The sequence below is a fragment of the Microcaecilia unicolor genome, chromosome 1 (assembly GCF_901765095.1).
Source record: "Microcaecilia unicolor chromosome 1, aMicUni1.1, whole genome shotgun sequence".
NCBI classification, from domain to species: domain Eukaryota; kingdom Metazoa; phylum Chordata; class Amphibia; order Gymnophiona; family Siphonopidae; genus Microcaecilia; species Microcaecilia unicolor.
Genome location: NC_044031.1, coordinates 3,928,670 through 3,953,951, shown reverse-complemented (window position 1 = coordinate 3,953,951; position 25,282 = coordinate 3,928,670). Strand labels below are relative to the sequence as shown.

Genomic DNA, 25,282 nt, shown 5'->3' with positions numbered 1-25,282 from the left:
TTCAGGGCACAGACCGTATAAGTCTGCCCAGCACTAGCCCCGCCTCCCAACCACCAGCCCCGCCTCCCAACCACCGGCTCTGGCACAGACCGTATAAGTCTGCCCAGCACTAGCCCCGCCTCCCAACCACCAGCCCCGCCTCCCAGCCACCGGCTCTGGCACAGACCGTATAAGTCTGCCCAGCACTATCCCTGCCTCCCAACCTCCAGTCCCGCCTCCCACCACTGGCTCTGGCACAGACTGTATAAGTCTGCCCCGCACTATCCCCGCCTCCCAACCTCCAGCCCCACCTCCCACTACCGGCTCTGCTATCCAATCTCCCAACAGTGGCCAATCCAGGTCGCAAGTACCTGGCAAGATCCCAAAACTGTACAATACATTTTCTGCTGCTTATCCTAGAAAGCAGCAGTGGATTTCCCCCACATCCATTGGAATAATGGACTTAGGAAGCCATCCAAACCCTTTTTTTAAAACCCCGCTAAGATTCTCTGGCAACCAATTCCAGAGTTTAATTACACGTTGAGTGAAGAAAGTTTCTCCGATTCGTTTTTAATTTACTACTTTGTAGCTTCATTGCCTGCCCCCTATACTGCTCAATCACAACTTTTCCAAAGTTAAGTTAAGTTTAAGTAAATTTAAATTCTCACTGACACTGAGACCCAAAGGATCAATTTCCCCATGCTGTTCCAAAGAGTGCTGTAAAATTAGCACCAAAACGGCATGGGGAAATAAAGCTGAATTCACCACCCCCTTCACTTCTCTCCCAGCCTCCCAGCAATGGCTGCGATTCCGAGGAAGAGACTCTGGGAAACTGAATCCATCTTCCAGAGGAGGAGGAGGAGGAGGAGAGGGGGATATAATAGAGGGGGCAGGTCCTCATCCTCCATAACAGGAGAAGGTAGAATGGGCTCTGAATCTCTCATAAGTAGCATAGTAACATAGTAGATGACGGCAGAAAAAGACCTGCATGGTCCATCCAGTCTGCCCAACAAGATAAACTCATATGTGTATACCTTACCTTGATTTGTACCTGTCTTTTTCAGGGCACAGACCGTACAAGTCTGCCCAGCAGTATTTCCCGCCTCCCAACCACCAGTCCCGCCTCCCATCACTGGCTCTGGCACAGACCGTATAAGTCTGCCCTCCACTATCCTCGCCTCCCAACCACCAACCCCTCTTCCCCCACCTGCTCCACTAATAGTAGTAGTAGTAGTATGCTTGAAGAATGGCACTGAGCTACGGAGAGGAGGACCTTGCAAACATTTATTACTGAGTGCCAGCCCCGCACACACCCCACCTGGTGGTCCCCCACCAGGGAACGAATGTGGGGCACCGAACGGTCCGCCAGCACTCGAGCCAGGATCTTAAGATCTACTTTGATCAAAGAAATGGGTTACTCCACCCGATCTCGTGGTACATAAGTATTGCTCTACTGGGACAGACCAAAGGTCTATCAAGCCCAGCATCCTATTTCCAACAGTGGCCAATCCAGGTCACAAGTACTACTACTACTTAACATTTCTAGAGCGCTACTAGGGTTACGCAGCGCTGTACAAATTAACAAATAAGGACTGTCCCTGCTCAGAAGAGCTTACCTGGCAAAGATCCCAAAAAAGTACAAAACATTCTATACTGCTTATGCCAGAAATAGTGAATTTTCCCAAGTCCATTTAATAACCGTCTATGGACTTTTCCTTTAGGAAGCCGTCCAAACCTTTTTTTGAAGTCCGCTAAGTTAACCGCCTTAACCACTTTTTCTGGCAGCGAATTCCAGAGTTTAACTACGCGTTGAGTGAAGAACACCTTCCTCCGATTCGTTTTAAATTTACCACACTTCATTGCATGCCCCCTTGTCCTAGTATTTTTGGAAAGCGTAAACAGACGCTCCACATCGACCCGTTCCATTCCACTCATTATCCTATAGACCTCTATCATATCTCCCCTCAGCCGCCTTTTCTCCAAGCTGAAGAGCCCTAGCCGCTATAGCCTTTCCTCATAGGGAAGTCATCCCATCCCCTGAATCATCTTTGTCGCCCTTCTCTGCACCTTTTCCAATTCCACTATATCTTTTTTGAGGTGCGACGACCAGAATTGAACACAATATTTGAGGTGCGGTCGCACCATGAAGCGATACAAAGGCTTTACAACGTCCTAATGTTTGTTTTCCATTCCTTTCCTAATAATACCTAACATTCTATTTGCTTTCTTAGCCACAGCAGCACACTGAGCAGAAGGTTTCAACGTATCATCAATGACGACACCTAGATCCCTTTCTTGGTCAGTGACTCCTAATGTGGAACGTTGCATGACGTAGCTCTAATTCGGGTTCCTCTTTCCCACATGCATCACTTTGCACTTGCTCACATTAAACGTCATCTGCCATTTAGACGCCCAGTCTCGTATTAAGTTACGTCCAATAAAAAAGGTGTCATCTTATTTTCTTTTCCATGTTTTATTTCTTTTGATGATTACCTTTAAAAGTGGACTAACACGGCTACCACACCTCTCTGATCTGAAGAAAAATGTAGTAAGCTAGTCCAATAAAAAGAGGTATCATCTTCTTTTCTTTCTTTTGATTTATTTCTATTTATTACCCATGAATAAGAAACTCCGAGAAGGAGTGGGAAAAAAGTCTGTATAATCCTGGGGAAAAGGAAGAGCAGCTGACAGCAGGCAAAAAACCTGGCTTACGTGGGAATTCGTCTTGTTATGTCTCTCTTTGTACATTGTATATGTTTCACTCTTGTTACTGTTTGTAAATTGTTTCCCTCTTTCTCTCTTGCACACTTCAGGGGAAGGGGGTAGGGTAGGGGGTGGGAGGGCTCCTCTCCCTCCCTCCCTCCTGAGTCATTCTGCCTCTCTCCACCCTCTGCTTTCCCACAATGCTCAGGACTGGGTCGGCTGCCATTAAAGCAGAAGCTGCCTGCTTAGTACCGGAATCCTGAATCCCCCCTCCCCCCATCTCCTGCTGGGGGTCCAAAGAGAGAGAGAGGAGTGGGGTGCACTTTACTCTTTCCATGGTGAGTCTCCGCAAACCCTTCTCATCTGCTGCAGCTGCGGACTACAGGGGGGCAGAGAGGAGGGAGAGAGAGCAGAGGCCAGGGAGGAGGGAAAGGACAGAGGGACAAAGACAGGGACAGAGGGGGTGGAGGATGCAGGGGAGGGTGGAAAGGGCAGGGGTGAGAGAGTGGGAGAACGGGGAGAGAGAGAGAGCAGGGAGAGGAGCATACAGAAGGAGGGCAGAGAGCAGAGGCCAGGGAGGAGGGAAAGGACAGAGGGACAAAGACAGGGACAGAGGGGGTGGAGGATGCAGGGGAGGGTGGAAAGGGCAGGGGTGAGAGAGTGGGAGAGAATGCAGGCATGGGGAACAGCTAGGAGAACAGGAGGGGGGAGAGATAGGGTTGGGAGAGATTGGAGGGAGAAAGAGAGGGCATGCAGGCAGGTAGAGGATGGAGGGAGAGGATAGAAAGGGCAGGGAGGAGGGACAGGATGGAGAGAAGATATTGGGTGTGGGAGTGGATGAGAAGACCTTGGGGAAGGTACAGGAGCCAGAGAGAAGAGGAGGGGCAGGGGGAGGAGACGATGGGGGTGGGGGAGAAGCACTGGGTGAGAGAAAGAACAGATGGGAAGTCCAAGAAGATCAAAAGTCCAGCCCTTTCAGGGAAAAACAAACAAACAAAAACCACACAGGCAAATTACTAAGGGTGAACATTACACTTTTCCAAGGTCCTGCATCACAGCTCTGGGGCTGAGGGCAACAAAGACACCATCTACACCAGCAATAGAAAGCATTTGCCAAAGTCTGACCCCATAATATATTCACAGGAGGTGGCAGGGACACAGGGGAACTCTATTGTTACAGTTCAGGGGGGAGGGGAGAAGAGCCGAGCCCAGGAAGTTACAGGGACACAGGGGGAACACCTCTTGGGTCACCAGGGAGCTTCTTTCATCATACAGTATAGTTTGAGAGGGGCCCGAAAATCGCCTCCAGTCTCTCCAGTGGTTTGGAAGGTTCCTGTGTTGGTAAAAAAATTCCTGAAAAGAGTAACGCTCAGGGTCTTTGGCTAGTTTCCCTTCCGGAGAAGATCTGACATAGAACCTGGCGTTGTGATTATAGGAGCCCTAGTGGTGGTTGTGATGGTGCTGGGGGAAGTGGGAGGGGAACATTTCTCCTCTGCATCTGCTCACAGGAATGGAGATGGAGGATGGTGGGCTGGATGGACTTCCAGGGACTGAGACCGGATGATGCTGTATGAATTCTGTGTCCTCTGCTGAACCCAGGCCCCCATCACTTGGAGGGAGCGGAAGAAGCAGGGTCGATAACCCTTCTACCACCCAGTTGTTATTTTTGGAGGGTGATAGAGGGCAACTGAAACCGTGGTTGCGACGAAATCTGCTGCTCGGTTTTGGCTGGAAGTGAAACCAAAAACGGCGCCTCCCCTAGTCACCGGTCATCGAGGTTGTCACCCCCTTCTAACAAAGGGTGGGTCTTCCAGGACCAGCCAGATCCCCTCCATCCTCTCACCATCCAAAGTCCCTCCCTGGGCCTACTTTGCAATGCTCTGGTGGCCTAGTGGCTTCTTCCGGGCAAGAAATCGCAGGTTCCTCAGCAAAAACGGCTGCCAAGACCATAAACCGCTACTAAATGGACTTGGGAAAAATCCAAAATCCCAGGAATAACATGTATAGAATGTTTGTTCGTTTGGGAAGCTCACCAGGTGCCCTTGGCCTGGATTGGCCGCTGGCGTGGACAGGATGCTGGGCTCGATGGACCCTTGGTCTTTTCCCAGTGTGGCATTACTTATGTACTTATGCCCTCTACTTGGCTCACTTTTATTACATAGAGCAGTGATTTAACCTATTGTGATGTCATAGTGGCTCATTCCACCAATAAGAGCCAACCTCATTAGTGATGTCACAATGGCTTGATTGTATAGAATGTTTGTACGTTTGGGAAGCTTTTGCCAGGTGCCCTTGGACTGGATTGGCCGCTGTCGTGGACAGGATGCTGGGCTCGATGGACTCTTGGTCTTTTCCCAGTATGGCATTACTTATGTAAGACCTCTTGTGGCAGCCTTGTGAGCAGGGACCCAGCTAAGTGGGGCTATGGGGGCATGGGCCCCTCCACTTTTGAGCCCCCCCCCCCCCCCGCCGACCTTCTCCCCCTCCACTTTTGACCTCTCCCCCTGTCGCTACAAGGCACCTTTGCTGGCGGGGGTCCACAACCCCCGCCAGCCTTAGTCTTCTTCAGCGCCGGTCTCCAGCTGTAGCAGAGATCAGCGAAGTGAGCGAACGTGACGGAGACCGGCGCTGAAGAAGACTAAGGCTGATGGGGGTTGGGGACCCCTGCCAGCAAAGGTACCTTGCGGGGGGGGGGGGGGTCATTGCCGGGGGGGGGGGTTGAAAGTGATGGTGGAGGCGGGCTAAAATGTGCCCCCCCACCTTGGGCTCTGGACCCCCCTCCCAAAGAGATCTGGCTACGCCCCTGCTCATGAGACTACCGTGGGAGGTCCCGGCAGCCATTTTGAGATTGGAGCCAGCCTAAGCAGGAGAGACCGATCTCTAAATGGCTGCTGGGACCTTCTACAGTAGTCTCAGCAGGGCTTTTTTTGAGGGGGTACTTGGGGGTACTGAGCACCAGCACCTTTTCTGTTGTCTGCTAAAATTGACCCAAGGACCCCTAAGTTTTAATGACTCAGGCTCTACACACCAATCCTGCCTTGTCATAGATTCAGTGACTGGTTGCAGGGGGCCTGGCTATTGTTGGGTGGGTCCCTCAGTGATCATCCCACCCCTGAAGAGTGGCTAGACAAAACGCACTGAGAGGCTGGCGCAGGGAGATCCCAGTGGCCATTTTGAGGTCGGAACCAGCATAAGCAGGAGCGACTGGAGATTGCTCCTACTTATGCTGGTTCCAGGTGAAGATGGCTGCCAGAATCTCCTGCGACAATGGATACTGTAGCAGTCTAATTTCTGGGGCCAGTGTCATGGTCTTAACAGTTCATGTCCCCTAGAATTACAATTAACATTTACATTCCTCTACATCCACTCCTTCCCCCCCCCAGCCCACATTCAAACTGTTTATTGGGCCTAACCTGAAGGGGGTGGGCATTTCCAAATGCATCATTCTCTTCACCTACTGAGCAATGCTTCGTCCTTCAAGCGTGTGGCTCCTCCTTCCCATTCCTCGTTCTGTCAGGAACTTGGTTAGAGAGGCAGAGAGTAGCAGAAAAAGAGCCAGAATATTCCGCCAGTGTCGTTATGCTCTTATTAGCCCTTTCCTCAAGTCACTTCACTGGCTTCCTATCCATTTCTGCATACAATTCAAACTCCTCTTAGTGACTTATAAGTGCATTTACTCTGCAGCTCCTCAGTACCTCTTCACTCTCATCTCTCCCTACATTCCTCCCCAGGAACTCCGTTCACTGGGTAAATCTCTCTTGTCTGCACCCTTCTCCTCCACTGCTAACTCCAGACTCCGTTCCTTTTATCTTGCTGCACCATATGCCTGGAATAGACTTCCTGAGCCGGTACGTCAAGCTCCATCTCTGGCCGTCTTCAAATCTAAGCTAAAAGCCCACCTTTTTGATGCTGCTTTTAACTCCTAACCCTTACTCACTTGTTCAGTACCCTTATTTTATCATCTCCAGCTTAGTAATTCCCTTCTCTTATTTGTCCTGTTTGTCTGACCTAATTAGATTGTAAGCTCTGTAGAGCAGGGACCGTCTCTTCATGTTCAAGTGTACAGCACTGCGTACGTCTAGTAGCGCTATAGAAATGATTAGTAGTAGTAGCAGAATGATGATGAGGGTTGCCTCTGGGGCCTTGTATTGAAGAACACTGATCTACAAGATCAAAGGCTGATGATAAATCAGACTGTAAAAGACTGTTGCAGTTGTCCTGGTCTTGGCGCTTCTCAGTAAGCGGAACTGACGTTTTGAATTGTGTGGGAAAGTTTGTCGGTCACTGTTTTAAACTGATGGGAATGAGGCTGGAAATTTAAAATTGTGACCGACGAATTTTCCCTCAAAAATTAAAATTTGTGACCGACTGACTTTCCCACCGGAATCTCCTTCCTTCCTTCCTGAGGAAACCACCCACCTCGAACCCCAGCCAATCGGGTTTGAGAACCCGCTACAAAACTGCAGGCCTCACAGCACACCCTGAAGAAAACCACAGCTGGAGGGCTAAAACAGCGGTTCCACTTAATCGGACATAGCAAGACCCGGACAACTGCAACAATGTTGATGCCAGCCACGGAAGCCTAAGAAAACAAACCGTAGGGGGGCGGTCTTTGACCAAGCTGCGGTGAAAGGGGGCCTGCGTTGTCATTGGCTCACAGGTTTGCTGGGTAAACCCCTGGCTCTAGAAAAAAAATGTTCCTAATGCATGACAGAAGCCGGAACTACGGCTGGTCTGAGCGAGCCCGGCGGTAGGGTCAATTTGCCTCGGTTCGTTAACCCTTAGATAGGAGAACGTTAATTTAAGATATCAAAGAGCCCAGAAGTGTTTCTGTACCAAAACCATTTCTGAAACCCGATTTAAGTGTTCATTAACAAATCTTGCTTGTCTAGATATTTCTTCCAGCTGTTTGGCAAAGATAGGAATGTTAGCCATTGCTCGATACTTACCACTGTTGACACATCTAAGGAAGGAAATTTTATCCCACATTTTCCCACCTATTTGCAGGCTCAATGTGGCTTACATAGTCCCGGAGAAGCTTTGAAGTCTCCGGTGAACAAATACAAGGTGATGTTGTGATAGGATAGAGTTCATGTAGCACTGTCACATTAGGGAGTTGTACAACGGAAGAGTTGAGTAATGTCCATTACGTACTTGAGTTTTGTTGTGTAGCAGAGTTCAGGCATTTAAGTTGGGTCGGCAGGGTATGCCTTTTGGAACAGGTTAGTCTTTAGTGATTTCCGGAAGTTTAGGTAGTTGTATGTCGTTTTCAAGGCTTTTGGTAATGCATTCCATAATTGCGTGCTTATGTAGGAGAAACTGGATGCGTAGGTTGATTTGTATTTAAGACCTTTGCAGCTTGGGTAGTGAAGATTTAGAAATATTCATGTTGATTCGGATATTTTAAACTTAGATTAAGTAATATACTCCCATACAAGGCTGGCCCAAGGCAAGATACTGCCTGAAGTGGAGCTAACATGCCACCCTCCCCGGGCTGAGATGCTGCCTTCCCCCCGGGCGTTTTACCTTGTCATGATGACGTTCCAATCCCAGCAGCGATTCTCATACACTGCCCTGCTGCCCTGGCCCCCACCTCTTCCCTTTACTGCCTGACAAGTTACTCTTCGGAGAGGCGGCCACAGTACAGGGAAGAGGCGGAGGCCAACAGTGGCAGGGCAGTGTATTTTATTTTTTATTTTAGTTACATTTGTACCCCGCGCTTTCCCACTCTTGACAGGCTCAATGCGGCTTAGATGGGGCAATGGAGGATTAAGTGACTTGCCCAGAGTCACAAGGAGCTGCCTGTGCCGGGAATCGAACTCAGTTCCTCAAGACCAAAGTCCACCACCCTAACCACTAGGCCACTCCTCCACTCCTGGGAATCGCTGCCAGGATTGGAACGTCACCATGACCAGGTAAAATGCCACAAGGCTGCTCCCTGAGATGCCGCTCCTGAAGAGTGCCGCCTGAGGTCCCCACCTCAGGTGGCCTAATAAGTACATAAGTAATGCCACACTGGGAAAAGACCAAGGGTCCATCGAGCCCAGCATCCTGTCCACGACAGCGGCCAGTCCAGGCCAAGGGCACCTGGCGAGCTTCCCAAACGTACAAACATTCTATACATGTTATTCCTGGAATTTCCCATATGACCGACATCTTTCTCTCCTCCATCCCCAGGCCTGGCACACTCCTGTCTCTGATCCCCCCCTCCCCCCATGTTAGTTTACCTCAAAATTTCCTTTCTCCGCACAGGGTCCCGTCACAGGCTGCCTTGCCACTCACCAGAACCCTCTCTCTGGTTGTTCCGCCCCTGCCAAATATTCTGAAATTGTTAAAAAAAAAAAAAAAAGCCAGCCTTTAAAAGGAGCTGGGGCAATTTTGAATGTATTGCTGGACACAAATCTAATGCACAATGGGATTTCAGAAATTTGGACAGAAACAGTAAATCATTGTGTACTGGAATAGCAAAATCCTTCCAGTAACAGTCACCGGAGTTGCCTGATCCTGGATTTTAAGGTTTAGCCCTCATCTCTGCAGCATCGTCTCATCCATGCATTGAGCCTTCGGAGCTCTGCCTGCCCCTTGGGTCTTGGACTTGGGGAAAATCCACTATTTCTGGGATAAGCAGTATAAAATGTTTTGTACATTTTTGGGATCTTGCCAGGTATTTGTGACTTGGATTGGCCACTGTTGGAAACAGGATGCTGGGCTCGATGGACCTTTGGTCTTTCCCAGTATGACAATACTTATGTACTTATGCTCGTGGAATGGGGAGCGTATCCAAAAATACTACCCTGGAGGATCTGGATTTCGTCTTAACCATGCACTGAGACTTTGGAGCTCAACCTTTTCACGGAGAGATTGGTGGATACTTGGAATGCCCTCCCGAGGGAGGTGGTGATGAAACGGTAACTGAATTCAAAAATGTGTGGGATAAACATAAAGGAATCCTGTTCAGAAGAAATGGATCTTGAAAAGCTTAGCAGAGATTAGGTGGCTGCACTGGTGGTGGGAGGCGGGGCTAGGGCTGGACAGACTTCTACAGTCCGTGCCCTGAAAATGGCAGATACAAATCAAGGTCAGGATACATATAAAGTAGCACATATGAGTTTATCTTGTTGGGCAGACTGGATGGACTGTGCAGGTCTTTTTCTGCATCACTTACTATGTTACTATAGTAACATAGTAACATAGTAGATGACGGCAGAAAAAGACCTGCACGGTCCATCCAGTCTGCCCAAGAAGATAAATTCATATGTGCTACTTTTTTATTTGTACTGTCCTCTTCAAGGCACAGACCCTATAAGTCTGCCCAGCACTATCCCTGCCTCCTACCACCGGCTCTGGCACAGACCGTATAAGTCTGCCCAGCACTATCCCCGCCTCCCAACCACCAACCCCACCTCTCACCAACAGCTCTGGCACAGACCGTATAAGTCTGCCCAGCACTATCCCTGCCTCCCAACTACCAGTCCCGCCTCCCAACCACCAGCTCTGGCACAGACCGTATAAGTCTGCCCAGCACTATCCCCGCTGCCCAACCACCAGCCCCGGCACAAACCATATAAGTCTGCCCAGCACTAGTCCTGCCTCCCAACCACCAGCCCTAGCACAGACCGTATAAGTCTGCCCAGCACTAGCCCCGCCTCCCAACCACCAGCTCTGCCACCCATTCTAGGCTCACCTGCCATTGGGTCCTGCTCATGGATCAGGGAGTGTCTCCAAAAGTGCCACCTTGGAGGATCTAGATTTCAGGTTTCTAGCTAGGAGCCTAAATTTGGCTTCCAGAACCTCTCTTCATGGACATTCCTAATGTCCAGGGTGTATACCGGCTAGAAGTGACTTCCCCTCCTCCACCCCTATTTACTAAGCCGCTCAGCAATACCAACACAGCCCATTCAAAGTGAATGGGCTGTGTCAGCATTAGCGCACGGCAGCCCCTAGCGCGGTTTAGTAAACAGGAGGGGGTTAGTTTTCTGTGGTAACATAGTAGATGATGGCAGATAAAGACCTGTATGGTCCATCCAGTCTGCCCAACAAGATAAACTCATATGTGCTACTTTATATGTATCCTGACCTTGATTTATCCTTGCCATTTTCGGGGCATAGACCGTAGAAGTCTGCCCAGCACCAGCCCCGCCTCCCACCACTGGCTCTGCCACCCAATCTCGGCTAAGCTCCTGAGGATCCATTCCTTCTGAACAGGATTCCTTTATGTTTATCCCACGCATGTTTGAATTCCGTTACCCTTTTCATTTCCACCACCTCCCGCGGGAGGGCATTCCAAGTATCTACTACACTCTCTGTGAAAAAATACCTTGATTTGTATCTGCCATTTTCAGGGCACAGACTGTAGAAGTCTGCCCAGCACTAGCCCCGCCTCTCAACCACTAGCCCTGCCTCCCAACCACTAGCCCCGCCTCCAACCACGGGTGCTGCCACCCAATCTCCGTTAAGCTTCTGAGGATCCATTCGTTCTGAACAGGATTCCCTTATGTTTATCCCACGTATGTTTGAATTCCGTTACCGTTTTCATTTCCACCACCTCCCGCGGGAGGGCATTCCAAGTATCTACTACACTCTCTAGGAAAAAATACCTTGATTTGTATCTGCCATTTTCAGGGCACAGACTGTAGAAGTCTGCCCAGCACTAGCCCCGCCTCTCAACCACTAGCCCTGCCTCCCAACCACTAGCCCCGCCTCCAACCACGGGTGCTGCCACCCAATCTCCGTTAAGCTTCTGAGGATCCATTCGTTCTGAACAGGATTCCCTTATGTTTATCCCACGTATGTTTGAATTCCGTTACCGTTTTCATTTCCACCACCTCCCGCGGGAGGGCATTCCAAGCATCCACTACTCTCTCCGTGAAAAAATACTTCCTGACATTTTTCTTGAGTCTGCCCCCCTCAATCTCATTTAATGTCCTCTAGTTCTACCTTGTAGCTTTTCTTTGCACCGCTTCAATTCTTTTTACATCCTTAGCAAGATACGGCCTCCAAAACTGAACACAATACTCCAGGTGGGGCCTCACCAACGACTTATACAGGGGCATCAACACCCCCTTTCTTCTGCTGGTCACACCTCTCTCTATACAGCCTAACAACCTTCTAGCTATGGCCACCGCCTTGTCACACTGTTTTGTCGCCTTCAGATCCTCAGATACTATCACCCCAAGATCCCTCTCCCCGTCCGTACCTATCAGATTCTTCCCGCCTAACACATATGTCTCCCGAGGATTTCTACTCCCTAAGTGCATCACTTTGCATTTCTTCGCATTGAATTTTAATTGCCAAACCTTAGACCATTCTTCTAGCTTCCTCAGATCCTTTTTCATGTTTTCCACTCCCTCCTGGGTGTCCACTCTGTTACAGATCTTAGTATCATCCGCAAATAGGCAAACTTTACCTTCTAACCCTTCAGCAATGTCACTCACAAATATATTGAACAGAATCGGTCCCAGCACCGATCCTTGAGGCACACCACTACTCACCTTTCCCTCCGAGCGAATTCCATTCACCACCACCCTCTGGCGTCTGTCCGTCAACCAGTTCCTAATCCAGTTCACCACGTTGTCTCCTATCTTCAGCCTGTCAAGTTTATTCAAGAGCCTCCTGTGGGGAACCGTGTCAAAAGCTTTGCTGAAATCTAAGTAGATTACGTCTATAGCACGTCCATGATTCAATTCTCCTGTCACCCAGTCAAAGAATTCAGTGAGAATCGTTGTTACTATTTGAGATTCTGTTGCTAGTATTTGAGATTCTACATGTCATGTTGCTAGTGGAGGAGTAGCCTAGTGGTTAGTGCAGCGGACATTGATCCTGGGGATTCCCACTGCAGCTCCTTGTGACTCTGGACAAGTTAACCCTCCATTGCCCCAGGCACAAAGAAATACCTGTATATACTGTGTAACACCGCTTCAATGTAGTTGCAAAAACCACAGAAAGACAGTGTATCAAGTCCCATTAACCAGATTCCATGCAGAATCTCAAACAGAAGCAACATTCCATGTAGATCCCTAAAGAATAGCAAGATTCCCAAATCCCAAAGAGTAAGGAGTGGAGGAGTAGCCTAGTGGTTAGTGCAGTGGACTTTGATCCTGGGGAACTGGGTTCAGTTCCCACTGCAGCTCCTTGTGACTCTGGGCAGGTTAACCCTCCATTGCCCCATGTAAGCCGCATTGAGCCTGCCATGAGTGGGAAAGCGCAGGGTACAAATGTAACAAAAATAAAATAGATACTATTGGAGATTCTACATGGAATGTTGCTACTATTGGAGATTCTACATGGAATGTTGCTACTATTGGAGGTTCTACATGGAATGTTGCTACTACTGGAGATTCTACATGGAATGTTGGAGATTCTACATGGAACGTTGCTACTATTGGAGATTCAACACAGAATGTTGCTACTGTTTGAGATTCTACACGGAATGTTGCTATTCCACTAGCAACATTCCATGTAGAAGGCTGCGCAGGCTTCTGCTTCTGTGAGTCTGACGTCCTGCACGTACGTGCAGGACGTCAGACTCACAGAAGCAGAAGCCTGCGCGGCCACATTGGTGATCTGCAAGGGCCGACTTCTAGTGGAATAGCAACATTCCATGTAGAATCTCAAATCGTAGCAACAGTGGAGGAGTGGCCTAGTGGTTAGGGTGCTGGACTCTGGTCCTGGGGAACTGAGTTTGATTCCCACTTCAAGCACAGGCAGCTCCTTGTGACTCTGGGCAAGTCACTTAACCCTCCATTGCCCCATGTAAGCCGCATTGACCTGCCATGAGTGGGAAAGCGCAGGGTACAAATGTAACAAAAAGAAAATAGATACTATTGGAGAGATTCTACATGGAATGTTGCTACTGTTGGAGATTCTACATGGAATGTTGCTATTCCACTAGCAACATTCCATGTAGAAGGCTGCGCAGGCTTCTGTTTCTGTGAGTCTGACGTCCTGCACGTATGTGCAGGACGTCAGACTCACAGAAGCAGAAGCCTGCGCGGCCACATTGGTGATCTGCAAGGGCCAACCTAGTGAATAGCAACATTCCATGTAGAATCTCAAATAGTAGCAACAGTGGAGGAGTGGCCTAGTGGTTAGGGTGGTGGACTTTGGTCCTGGGGAACTGAGGAACTGAGTTGGATTCCCACTTCAGGCACAGGCAGCTCCTTGTGACTCTGGGCAAGTCACTTAACCCTCCATTGCCCCATGTAAGCCGCATTGAGCCTGCCATGAGTGGGAAAGCGCGGGGTACAAATATTAAAAAAAAAAAAAAAAAATCCTATGTATAATTGCTTTGATTGTAACCACAGAGAGGCAGTTTATCAAATCCCATCCCCTCTCAACTTTTATCTCTCTCTCTCTCTTTGCTGCAGGTGACGGGATTGTGACTGAAAGAAGTTCCAAAATGATCTGAAAGCCCCCACACCCATCCTGTTCCCCTGGGAGGAGACCCAGAGAACGAATCTTCGTGTCCCGAGAGACACCTGAAGTGCAGGGGTCGGAGCAGCTTTCTCAGGGACGGGGTAAACTCCTTCTCCGTACAATGACAAGTCCAGGGAAGGTAAAGCCGCCAGAGAAACCCTTTTCCTGTATTGAATGTGATGAAAAGTTTACGGACAGGATCGCCCTAAGGGCGCATCAGAAAACACACAACACGGAGAGGCCTTTCAAATGCTCCCAATGCAAGAAGAGCTTTCACCATGAGATCACGCTACAGATGCATCAGCAGGTGCACACGGGCGACAGCCCCTTCACGTCCACAGACGGTCCGAAAAGCATGAACCAGCAGAAGGTGCTGCTCGCTCAGAAGCGCAAGTTCCCAGGGGAAAAGATGTACATTTGCCCAGAATGTGGGAAAAGCTTTCTTCAGGAGTCTGACCTTGAGGGCCACCAGAAAATCCACTCCATGGATATCGTCTTCATCTGCACGGAGTGCGGGAAGAGCTTTAATCAAAAGGCATACCTGAAAAAGCACCAGAAAACCCATACGGGAGAGAGACCGTATGTCTGTACGGAGTGTGGGAAGGCGTTTGGTAGGCAGGAAGTCTTGCTAGCCCACCAGACCACTCACTCTGGGGAAAAGCCATTTCAGTGCACGTCCTGTGACAAGAGTTTCAGCCGCCGGTACAGTCTTATAAAACATCAGAGGCTGCACACGGGAGAGAGACCCTTTTCTTGCACAGACTGCGGGAAGAATTTCCGCCAGAAGACAGATCTTGAGCGGCACCAGAGAACACACACTGGAGAAAGACCCTATCAGTGTTCTGAGTGTGATAAGCGGTTCTTCCGACAGGAGACTCTGCTGACTCACCAGAAGACACACTCGGGGGAGAAACCCTATGAGTGTACTGAATGTGGAAAGTGCTGGATCCAGAAGGGAAACCTCTTGAAGCATCAGAAAATACACCAGGGAGATAAAGCCTTTGCCTGCACCGAATGCGGCAAGTCCTTCAGCCAGAAGCACAACCTAACCACGCACCTGCGCACCCACACCGGGGAGAGACCCTTCAAATGTGCGGAGTGTGGCAAGACCTTCAGCCACAAGCACAACCTGCTGAACCACGAGAGGCTGCACCGTGGCGACACCCAGTTTTCCTGTTCGGAATGCGGGAAAACTTTTGGGCAGAAGTCGGATCTGAGGCGACACATTAGCCTACACACTCCAGAAGGACCTTACCAGTGCCAGGAGTGTGGGAAGACGTTTGTAGATAAGCCGTCACTGGGGAAACACCTGAAGTCTCATCCTGTTGCCATAAAGGAGGAGGAGGAGGAAGAGGAGGAGGAGGAGGGGACCTTCATCTGCAATCAGTGTGGCAAGGATTTTAAGGAACACCTGCTGCTCACCGAGCACGAACAGACACACTTGTGACCTGCATCCCAGGCCTGGTGGTGCAGAACGAGGACCACGCTGAACTGGGAATCTTCATTTGCATATGTTCATAGGGTTATCCAAGCAGACTTAACGAATCATCAGACTTTAATTCTGTCCAGTTGTTTCAGAGTTGCCTGCGGTATCTACGGACTGTGTGGCCAAGACCCCAGGATGCGGCCTACGTTGCATTATTAGTCCCATGAGCCAATGTGATCAGGACAAGGGTGACATGAGAAATTCTCTCGTATCCCAGCCGTGAGATGCAGGAAATAGGAAGGGGATGAGAAAGAGGGAGGGAAGATCCTTTTTACCAATGGGGGAAAAAAATAATGTTTTTGAAACGTTAGAACAAAGATGGGTATTTCACTTTTAAAGCAAATTTCAGAAGTTAGAATTGATAAGACTCCTCACCTTGTGACGGTCAGTTTGAGTCTCTCCCTGTTCTAGGAGTCTCTGTGACTCCACCCCGAGACAGTCACCTCGATCTACGTTTTGCAGGGAACTGTCTCTCTGTGACGCCACGCTGAAACAGTCACTCTGAGCCATTGTCCAAAGAGGGGAAGTCTCTCTTTGATGCTCTCAGTAGCATTACACTGTGACAGTCTCTTTGAGTTTTCCTCTGCATAGAGTGTCTCTCGGTGATTTCCTGAAGAGCTCTGGTATTAAAAGTGACTGATCATATTAGAGATACAGACCCAGGTAATATGTAGAAAAATAGATTCTTTACTTTTCACCTTGAATCTGTGATAACATGAAGCCCCAGTTTGCGTAGAATGTAGAAATCGGAATTGAGACATAAGAACATAAGTATTGCCACACTGGGACAGACTGAAGGTCCTTCAAGCCCAGTATCCTGTTTCCAATAGTGGCCAATCCAGGTCACAAGTACCTGGCAAGATCCCAGAACAGTGAAACAGATTTTATGCTGCTTATCCTGGAACTAAGCAGTGGATTTTCCCGTCCATCTTAATAATGACTTATGAACTTTTCTTGTAGGAAATTATCCAACCCTTTTTAAACCCTGCTAAGCTACCATACATATTTGAATATAAGCTCATCTGAATATAAGCGGAGATAACATTTTTCCCCTAAAAACAGGGGGAAAATGTTAACTTGAATATAAGCCAAGGGCTTTATATTCATGTATACCTCTCCCATAGTGACCAGCATATTTTTTCCCTGCCCTCCTCCTCCTGCAATCACCCCATTTCTCTCTTCTCCTCCCTTCCTCCCACAGTCGCTGGCATTTTTATTTGTCTCCCTCCCTCCCACAGTGACTGATACTTCTTCCTTCCCCCGCATGTGACCAGCATTTCTCTTACCAGCTCCTGGACACTGCTGATGCTGACTGCTAACACAGCATCTGCTCTTGCTCGAGGCCAGCATTGCTTGCAGTTCTTCCGTGTTAGTGGTCGGCGTCGGCAGTGTCCAGGAGCCAGTAAGAGAAATGCTGGTTGCCGTGCAGGGGGTGGGGAGGAGGAAGAAGTAAGTCTCTGTGGGACGAAGGGAGGAGAGGGAGACAAATAGAAATGCCGGTGACTGCAGGAGACAGGGAGGAGGGAGAGAAAAGCTGGTCACTGCAAGAGGAGGAGGGATAGGGAAGGGGGAGAGAAATGCCGGTCACTATGGTAGAGGAATACTTGAATATAAGCCCTTCGCTTATATTTAAGTTAACACTTTCCCTCCTTTTTTTATGGGAAAAATGTTATCTTCGCTTATATTCAGATGGGCTTATATTCGAGTATATACAATAGCTTAACAGGGTTTAAAAAAGGGTTGGATAATTTCCTAAAAGAAAAGTCCATAAGTCATTATTAAGATGGATTTGGGAAAATCCACTGCTTTTTTAGGGGGAAAATGTTATCTCCGCTTACATTCGGATAGGCTTATATTCGAGTACATAAGTACATAAGTAGTGCCATACTGGGAAAGACCAAAGGTCCATCTAGCCCAGCATCCTGTCACCGACAGTGGCCAATCCAGGTCAAGGGCACCTGGCACGCTCCCCAAACGTAAAAACATTCCAGACAAGTTATACCTAAAAATGAGGAATTTTTCCAGTCCATTTAATAGCGGTCTATGGACTTGTCCTTTAGGAATCTATCTAACCCCTTTTTAAACTCCGTCAAGCTAACCGCCCGTACCACGTTCTCCGGCAACGAATTCCAGAGTCTAATTACACGTTGGGTGAAGAAAAATTTTCTCCGATTCGTTTTAAATTTACCACACTGTAGCTTCAACTCATGCCCTCTAGTCCTAGTATTTTTGGATAGCGTGAACAGTCGCTTCACATCCACCCGATCCATTCCACTCATTATTTTATACACTTCTATCATATCTCCCCTCAGCCGTCTCTTCTCCAAGCTGAAAAGCCCTAGCCTTCTCAGCCTCTCTTCGTAGGAAAGTTGTCCCATCCCCACTATCATTTTCGTCGCCCTTCGCTGTACCTTTTCCAATTCTACTATATCTTTTTTGAGATACGGAGACCAGTACTGAACACAATACTCCAGGTGCGGTCGCACCATGGAGCGATACAACGGCATTATAACATCCGCACACCTGGACTCCATCCCTTCCTAATAACACCCAACATTCTATTCGCTTTCCTAGCCGCAGCAGCACACTGAGCAGAAGTATATACAGTAGCTTAACAGGGTTTAAAAAAGGCTTGGATAATTTCCTAAAAGAAAAGTCCATAAGCCATTATTAAGATGGACTTGGGAAAATCCACTGCTTATTACTGGGATAAGTAGCATAAAATCTGTTTTACTCTTTCGGATTGACCACTGTTGGAAACAGGATACTGGGCTTGATGGATCTTCAGTCTATCCCAGTATGGCAAGATGTATGTTCTTATGAAACATAGAGGCATATTTTCAAAGCACTTTGGGAGGCTAAGTTCCATAGGTTTCTATGGAACTTTGGGAGGCTAAGTGCTTTGAAAATGAGCCTGATAGAATTCTACGTGTTATAACTTAAATGTTGTTTCAAAGCCACCTTTTCAGTTATTTCCTAAAACCTAGATAAATGTTTAGACCCCTGAGGTCCTTAGATAGACCATTCCAAGCCTCTGTGATCAGATAAGTAAAGGACAATTTAAAAATACTTAAATACCGAACACCTTTAGATGATGAGAAATGCAGTATCATAGGATCTCTTAATTTTACCGGCATATTTGCAGAAGGATGAATAATCAAGAAATACATATATTGAGGTGCAGAACCACAGAATATTTTTCAATACCGCTGTACAAAACCTGAACATAATCCTAGCTTGAATAGGCAGCCAATGTGCTCTTCTCCACCACCGCCAACTCCAGGCTCCGCCCATTCTACCTCGCCTCACCCTATGCTTGTAATAAACTTCCTGAGCCCCTACGCCAAGCCCCCTCCCTACCCATCTTCAAATCCTTGCTCAAAGCCCACCTCTTCAATGTTGCCTTCGGCACCTAACCTTTATACCTTTCAGGAAATCTAGACTGCCCCTACTTGACTGACTGTACATTTGTCCTTTAGATTGTAAGCTCTTTGAGCAGGGACTGTCCTCCTATGTTAAATTGTACAGCGCTGCGTAACCCTAGTAGCGCTTTTTCGAAATGTTAAATAGTAGTAAAAATTAAAAAACAAGGTGCTCTATCATATTTCCCGGCTGAATAAACTAGCTGAACTGCTGTATTTCGTAATGTCTGCAGTGGGGGTGGGCCAAAGCAATCTGCCGCCTGAGGTGAGGGCTGAGATGACCTCTACCCCCCCCCCCCCGGTCTGGCATCTCCCCCTTCCTTCTTCAACCCCCTCCCCTGAGTCTGCCTTCGTTTTTCAAAGGATGGCAGCGACAGTGATTCCCATAGGCTGCCATGCCGTCGGCACCATCTCTTAAGGAAACGGGAAGTTATGTCAGAGGCAGGCCGCAGTAGAGAGAAGTGGCCGGTGCCAGCAGCAGAGCAGCCAGTGGGATTCTCTGTTGTTGCCGCCTTTTAACAAACATAGGCTCGGGGAAAAGGATTGAAGAAGGAAGGGGGGAGATGGCACTCCCTGAGGAGTGCCGCCTAAGGCCCCCTCCTCAGGTGGCCTAATGGCAGGGCTGCCACTGTCTTTAAAAGAAAGGAACTACAGCCCACCTACAATGAATTGCAGTAATCCAACTGCGCTAGAATTAAGGCTTGAGTTGGACGTGCACTCAAAAACAGCTATGAATTTGTCGTAGACGTTTCAGACACGAAAAATGTTTCCTAGAAAGTTGAGCAATATGTTTATCAAATGTTAAATTACTATCCAGAACCTTCATCTCAGAAACCAGTGAGAAAGTAGTTTTATGACTAAGCGAGTTTTGATACCAAGAATGAGAGATTTAAAAAAACATAGTTTTCTCGATATTCACTTTTTACCCATTTTTCAACTATGTTGATGCAATATCCGCTACTATTCTTAGATCAAGAAGCAGGTGCAAAAAAAGGGAAAAGGGCGGCCGGTCAAACCTACAAAAAACAAAGGTAGGAATGACTACTGCGATGAGCCAGATCAAGTAAACTACATGCTGAGAAAAAACCAAGCAGCCACACAAATAAAAATAGTAATGGCTTTAGGTCAGCACGTGCCGTATCAGTAACGGGACACATTACTCTAAAGATCTGGACTCCTGATGAAGGCATAACGAAACACGGACCGTGTTGAGGCCTGTTGCTCTTATTTGATGCGTTGTCTTCACGCAGATATTGTTGAGTTAACACGATAAAGACTTATTTTATCTCATCTGGCTCATCGCAGCGGTCATTCCCACCCTTGTGTTAAGCAACGAAGTAACACCGTCAGCATGAATGAATTGTTTAATGCCATGTTTTTCCAATCCTCTCCCAAGTGAAAATAAGACCACGTTTACCAGAATAAGGCAATCGAGGAGATCCCTGACGGACTCCACAGAAAAGGAATTATTCATCTCAACTGTATGATCTCATGCGGTCAAGAAACCTTTAAAATGGTATAGTGATACCGATCTCCTCAAGCAAATACAGCAAAACTCAATGGTCTCCTACGTCAAAGGTTGATGCCGGGTCAAATTGAATTAATAAGACTTGGCAACCTTTGCTCAACCAAATTTTAACCTCTGTTATTAAAGAGCCAAAGATCTGTTTCCGTACTGTAATCTCGTCTAGATATTTACCGTACTAGCTTGTCGGGGCACACTCGTGTGTATATGCCAGCATGCTGCCACAGTTCTGCTCTGTATAGGAAAATAGACGTCTACTTTTCTTCATTAAATAGACTTGTACCATGTTCCCTCTGGGCATCTCATTGTAGGCACCCTGTATTAAAATTACCCCCATAAAATGTAGTGACCTGAGGGGCTCTACCTTTACAGAGACGGTTATTCTTCTCAAAGTCTTCGCATACTGAAACCAGAGTTGGCCTCCATACGAGAGACCACAAGATGTCCTGAATGTGTGCTTACGTCTACTGTCTTCAAACCTCCTTTACTACCAAAGACCTCACAAGAAAGAGAGACAATAATGCATGATGAAAAAACAAATACAGCAACTGACCATGGTATGTATCATGAGGCTGATTAAATCTTAATAATGTTGCCTGTGTTAATAAGAAACAACATGTAAATAAAATCATTGTCAGCTGAAAGGTTCCATCTTTATTCTTTTTGGAGGCCAAGCTATATATGTCAGTAAATAGAGTACACACACAGCACAGTACTGCAATATTGCCTTCAACGTGTGGTTTACAGACAAATACATATCTGTGAATTAAAGAAGAAAGGCTACTATTCTCAGTTTCTCTCTTCAGGACACATTTGTCACAAACAACGTTACATTTCCACATACTGTGTTGGTCTTGAGAAAGCAACACCCTTTATCTATAGACTAAAAGCGATTTTCTCTATTTTCATAACGACAGGTTTTAGCAGTCTGTTGGACATGTGAAGAGAAAGAGAGAGAACAGTCAATGATGACCTCAAGCTTACAAGCTGATGAGACAGGTAGGATGAGAATGTTGTCCACAGAGATAGAGACACCAGAAGATGTCCGATGGTGCAGTATATCAAGTTATAATAAACTTGGAGATGGAGCAATAGTTGGAAGGGCAGGTAGGGTTCAATGAAGGCTTTTTAAGGAGTGGTGTGACTATGGCATGTTTGAAGGCATCAGGAACAGTCGCAGTGGACAGTGAAAGATTGAGGATATGACAGATAAAAGGGATGACAGTAGGAGAGATAGTGTTAAGTAGATGGGTGGGAATAGGATCAGAGGAACAGGTAGTTAGTTTCGAGGAGGAAAGAAGATGTGTAGTTTCCTCTTCAGTGATTTCAGAAAAGGAAGAAAAGGAGGCAGGGGTTGGAGGGTTGAGAGAATGGACTAAGGGAAGGAGAGGTGAAGGTGACCTTGTTGAGAATTCAAGTTTAATCTTGTGAACCTTATCATGAAAGAACTCAGCCAGAGTCTGGGGGGAAAGTGAAGGGAGGGTTGGCGGTGAAGGCACTTTGAGGAGAGAGTTCAGTGTGGCAAAGAGACGATGAGGGTTTGAGCCAGGAGAATTTGTCAACTGGATGTAATAGTCCTGTTTGGCAAATGAAAGAGCAGACTGGAAGGAGGTCAGCAAGAATTTGAAATGTATGAAGTCAGCATGGGCACAGGATTTCTGTTAAGATTTTTCTCTGGAAAGGAAGGCGTTGCCATTGTATTTGATTCTTATGGCTAGAAAAGGTTTTGCCAGTGTCTAGTTGGCTTCATGTTGGTTCTTGTTATTTTCAATGTAGGAATCTTCATCTAATTCAGAAGCAAATTCTCACCTTAACTCTCAGTTCTAGGATTTAGGGCCAGGCTTGGTTCAACAGCACCAAAGGCTGGAGCCACATTTCTCATGTTTTGATGCTTTGGTGTTGGCCTTTTCAGTCCAGTTGAGACTTAAACTCGGTATCCTTTCAGTATGTAGTGGTCTCTAGGGCTGAAGATATTCCTTACATAAAGAAATGTGGCAGAAATCTGCTCTAACATGGTGACTGAGTCATTTTCGATCCTGAAGAATCCACAATAACTCCCCAACCAGCTTATCCCTCATTAAGCACCTGCTCTTCAGTTGGGGAAAACTTTAGCTTCAGGCAGAGGCTTTCTACTTCCTGGGGGGGGGGGGGGGGGGGGGGGGGGGGGAAGGAGAGGCTGAGGTACAGCTTAATTTGTGGACAAAAGGAAGTGGAACTGTGGACAGGGGAGGAGGCAGCCGGAGGGGGGATGCGGTGCTGGTGGTTGAGAGGCGGGGATAGTGTTGGGCAGACTTATACGGTCTGTGCCAGAACCAGTGATGGGAGGCGGGGCTGGTGGTCGGGAGGCGGGGATAGTGCTGGGCAGACTTATACGGTCTGTGCCAGAGCCGGTGGTGGGAGGGGGGGATAGTGCTGGGCAGACTTATACGGTCTGTGCCCTGAAAAAGACAGGTACAAATCAAGGTAAGGTATACACATGAGTTCATCTTGTTGGGCAGACTGGATGGACCGTGCAGGTCTTTTTCTGCCGTCATCTACTATGAGACAGCCTCATTGATAGATTTGGATAAAAGTGGTTGAGAAGAGGGATGAAACAATGCAGATAGTGCAATCTGTCATTCTACTCTCTCAACCCCTCCTTAGCTACATTTAGAATGTAAGCCGCCAAACGTTAATTTGATGGGCGGGGTAGAAGCTCTCAATAAACTTGGATACTTGGTCAATAGCCTGAAGATTCCTAAACATATTGGTGGAGATTGGACAGGACTAAGGGGGAGAGTGATTGAGTGTGAAAGTTATCAGATGATGGTCTGTCACGTTTTCAAAAGCAGGAACTCGGATCGTGAGCCCTTGGACCACTGCCGTGGAGCGGCAGTGGCAGGCAAAACCACCCCACACCAGGGATAAGAGAACTCTGACAGGGACGGCTAGACTTCACCTGCACTTAGCCACCCTTCCCCAGGAGTTGAGCCCCTGGGTGCAGGTGGCCGGCAGGACTTGCCGTAACAGATACACACAGGGACCAGAACACACAGGGAGGCTAGGCAGAATACTAGACTAGGACTTTCAGACAGACAAGGGACTGAACTGCAAGCTGCAAGCAGCCACTGAAACAGGGAACAAACACTGATAGATAAGGGACAGGACTGAAAGTTGCCAGGCAGCCACTGAATAGGAAACAAACACTGATAGACCAACAAGGAACAAGACTGGGAAACAAGCAGTACAGCAAACAAGCAATACAGAACTGAACGCTACACAAAGACTAAACTAGAATCAGGCAAGAATTACAGACTATAACTGGACTAGGCAGAAGTGCACAAGCACCCCAACATACCAGGGCCTTAGGCGATGCAAAGGCAAAGCAGAGAGTTTCCAAATGGCTAATACGCCCAGCAGCAGCTGAGACTAACCTGCAGCAATCACCAGGCAGCTACGGGTGCTCTGCAAGCTTAAACAAGCCAACCAAGTCTGGCAGGCCGGAAGATCCGGACTGGACTGGGCTGAAGTCTGGAACGGGAAACAGCACACAGACAATCCAATGCAGCCAGCACACAGAGACAGAACTAACTCAGGAAGAACAGACAGGAGCCAGCTCAGAAGCTGACCGCCGGAAATAAGGTGAGTCTGAGAGGAGTCACAGCCACAGACGTGACATGGTCAGAGAGGGGGAGAACGGAGGTGGAGACATTGGAGATTGAGCAGTTGGCGAAGAAGACAAGATCAAGGCAATGGCCATTCTAGTGAGTAGGGGTGATGGAGCACAGCTGAAGATTGAATGAGGATATTAAAGCGAGAAGAGGCATAAAAGTCAGAGGGATCATTAGTACGAATGTTAAAAGTCTCCAACAATGAGGGAAGGAGTTGAAGGTTTCAAAAAGAAGGAAAGCCAGGCGTCAAAATCAGTGAGAGAGGAAGAAAGAAACTTATCAGGAGGTCGGTAAATGACTGCTACTCGGAAAGACAGAGAACAGACTGGCTCGGATGGAGTAGACTTTGAAGGCAGAAAAGCAGTGAGACAGACGTGGAAGAAGACGTTGAAATCTACAAGAGGGTGAGAGAAATAGCCCAACACCACCTCCACGGCCAACCAAGCGAGATGTATGAGAGAAAAGGTAACCTCTATGATAAAGGGCAGCAGCTGAAGCAGAGTCTTCAGGGCAAAGTCTCAGTTAAGGCAAGCAAATGGAGAGTACGAGAGATAAAGAGGTCATGGATGTAGGAAAGTTGGTTGGAGACAGAACGGGCATATGAGAAAGGCAGAGAAGAAGGGGAACAGAAATAAGATTGGAGATGCTCTGGTGTGACTGCATGAGCAGGGTGAGAACTGATTTGGAGGACCAGGACTGGGATTGATATCCCAAGAAGAGAACAGGAGAAGGAGCAAGAGAGAACGGAGCACAGTGGTAGGCGTGAAGACATTGACGAGATGTATTGAGACAGAATGGAGATGGTTGAATGAAAGGAAGAAAATGTTGAAGCTTGAGAGCTAAGAAGGTAGAAGACAAGAGGGAAGGTGAGGTGATGAAAACAGACGGTGTGTTATGCAGGAGCGTAGCCAGACTTTGCGGTGGGAGGGGCGAGAACCGAGGTGGGGGGATATTTTGTTCTGCCATCCCGCCGCTGCCCCTCCTGCTCCCCACCCACTACCGCAGCAAATACCTTGGCTGGCGGGGGTCCCCAACTTCCGCCAGCTGAAGCCTCGCCGCATTGTCTGCCCTGCTCTGTCTTCCCCTCACGTCGTGCACGCTC

The 25,282-nt window shown here is 47.9% G+C and overlaps 1 protein-coding gene across 1 annotated transcript; it reads left to right on the top strand.

Moving 5' to 3' along the window:
- The first annotated feature begins 2,915 nt into the window (after positions 1–2,915).
- Positions 2,916–16,373, top strand: LOC115462080 (gastrula zinc finger protein XlCGF57.1-like). Its single transcript, XM_030192120.1, has 2 exons — positions 2,916–3,020; positions 14,049–16,373. The coding sequence occupies exon 2, from the start codon at positions 14,219–14,221 to the stop codon at positions 15,542–15,544; it is 1,326 nt and encodes a 441-aa protein (XP_030047980.1). The 5' UTR covers positions 2,916–3,020; positions 14,049–14,218; the 3' UTR covers positions 15,545–16,373.
- The last annotated feature ends 8,909 nt before the right edge of the window (positions 16,374–25,282 follow it).

Bases quoted from the DNA above. Each gene is read 5' to 3' on its own strand.
- LOC115462080 (XM_030192120.1), top strand. From the start codon at position 14,219: ATGACAAGTCCAGGGAAGGTAAAGCCGCCAGAGAAACCCTTTTCCTGT.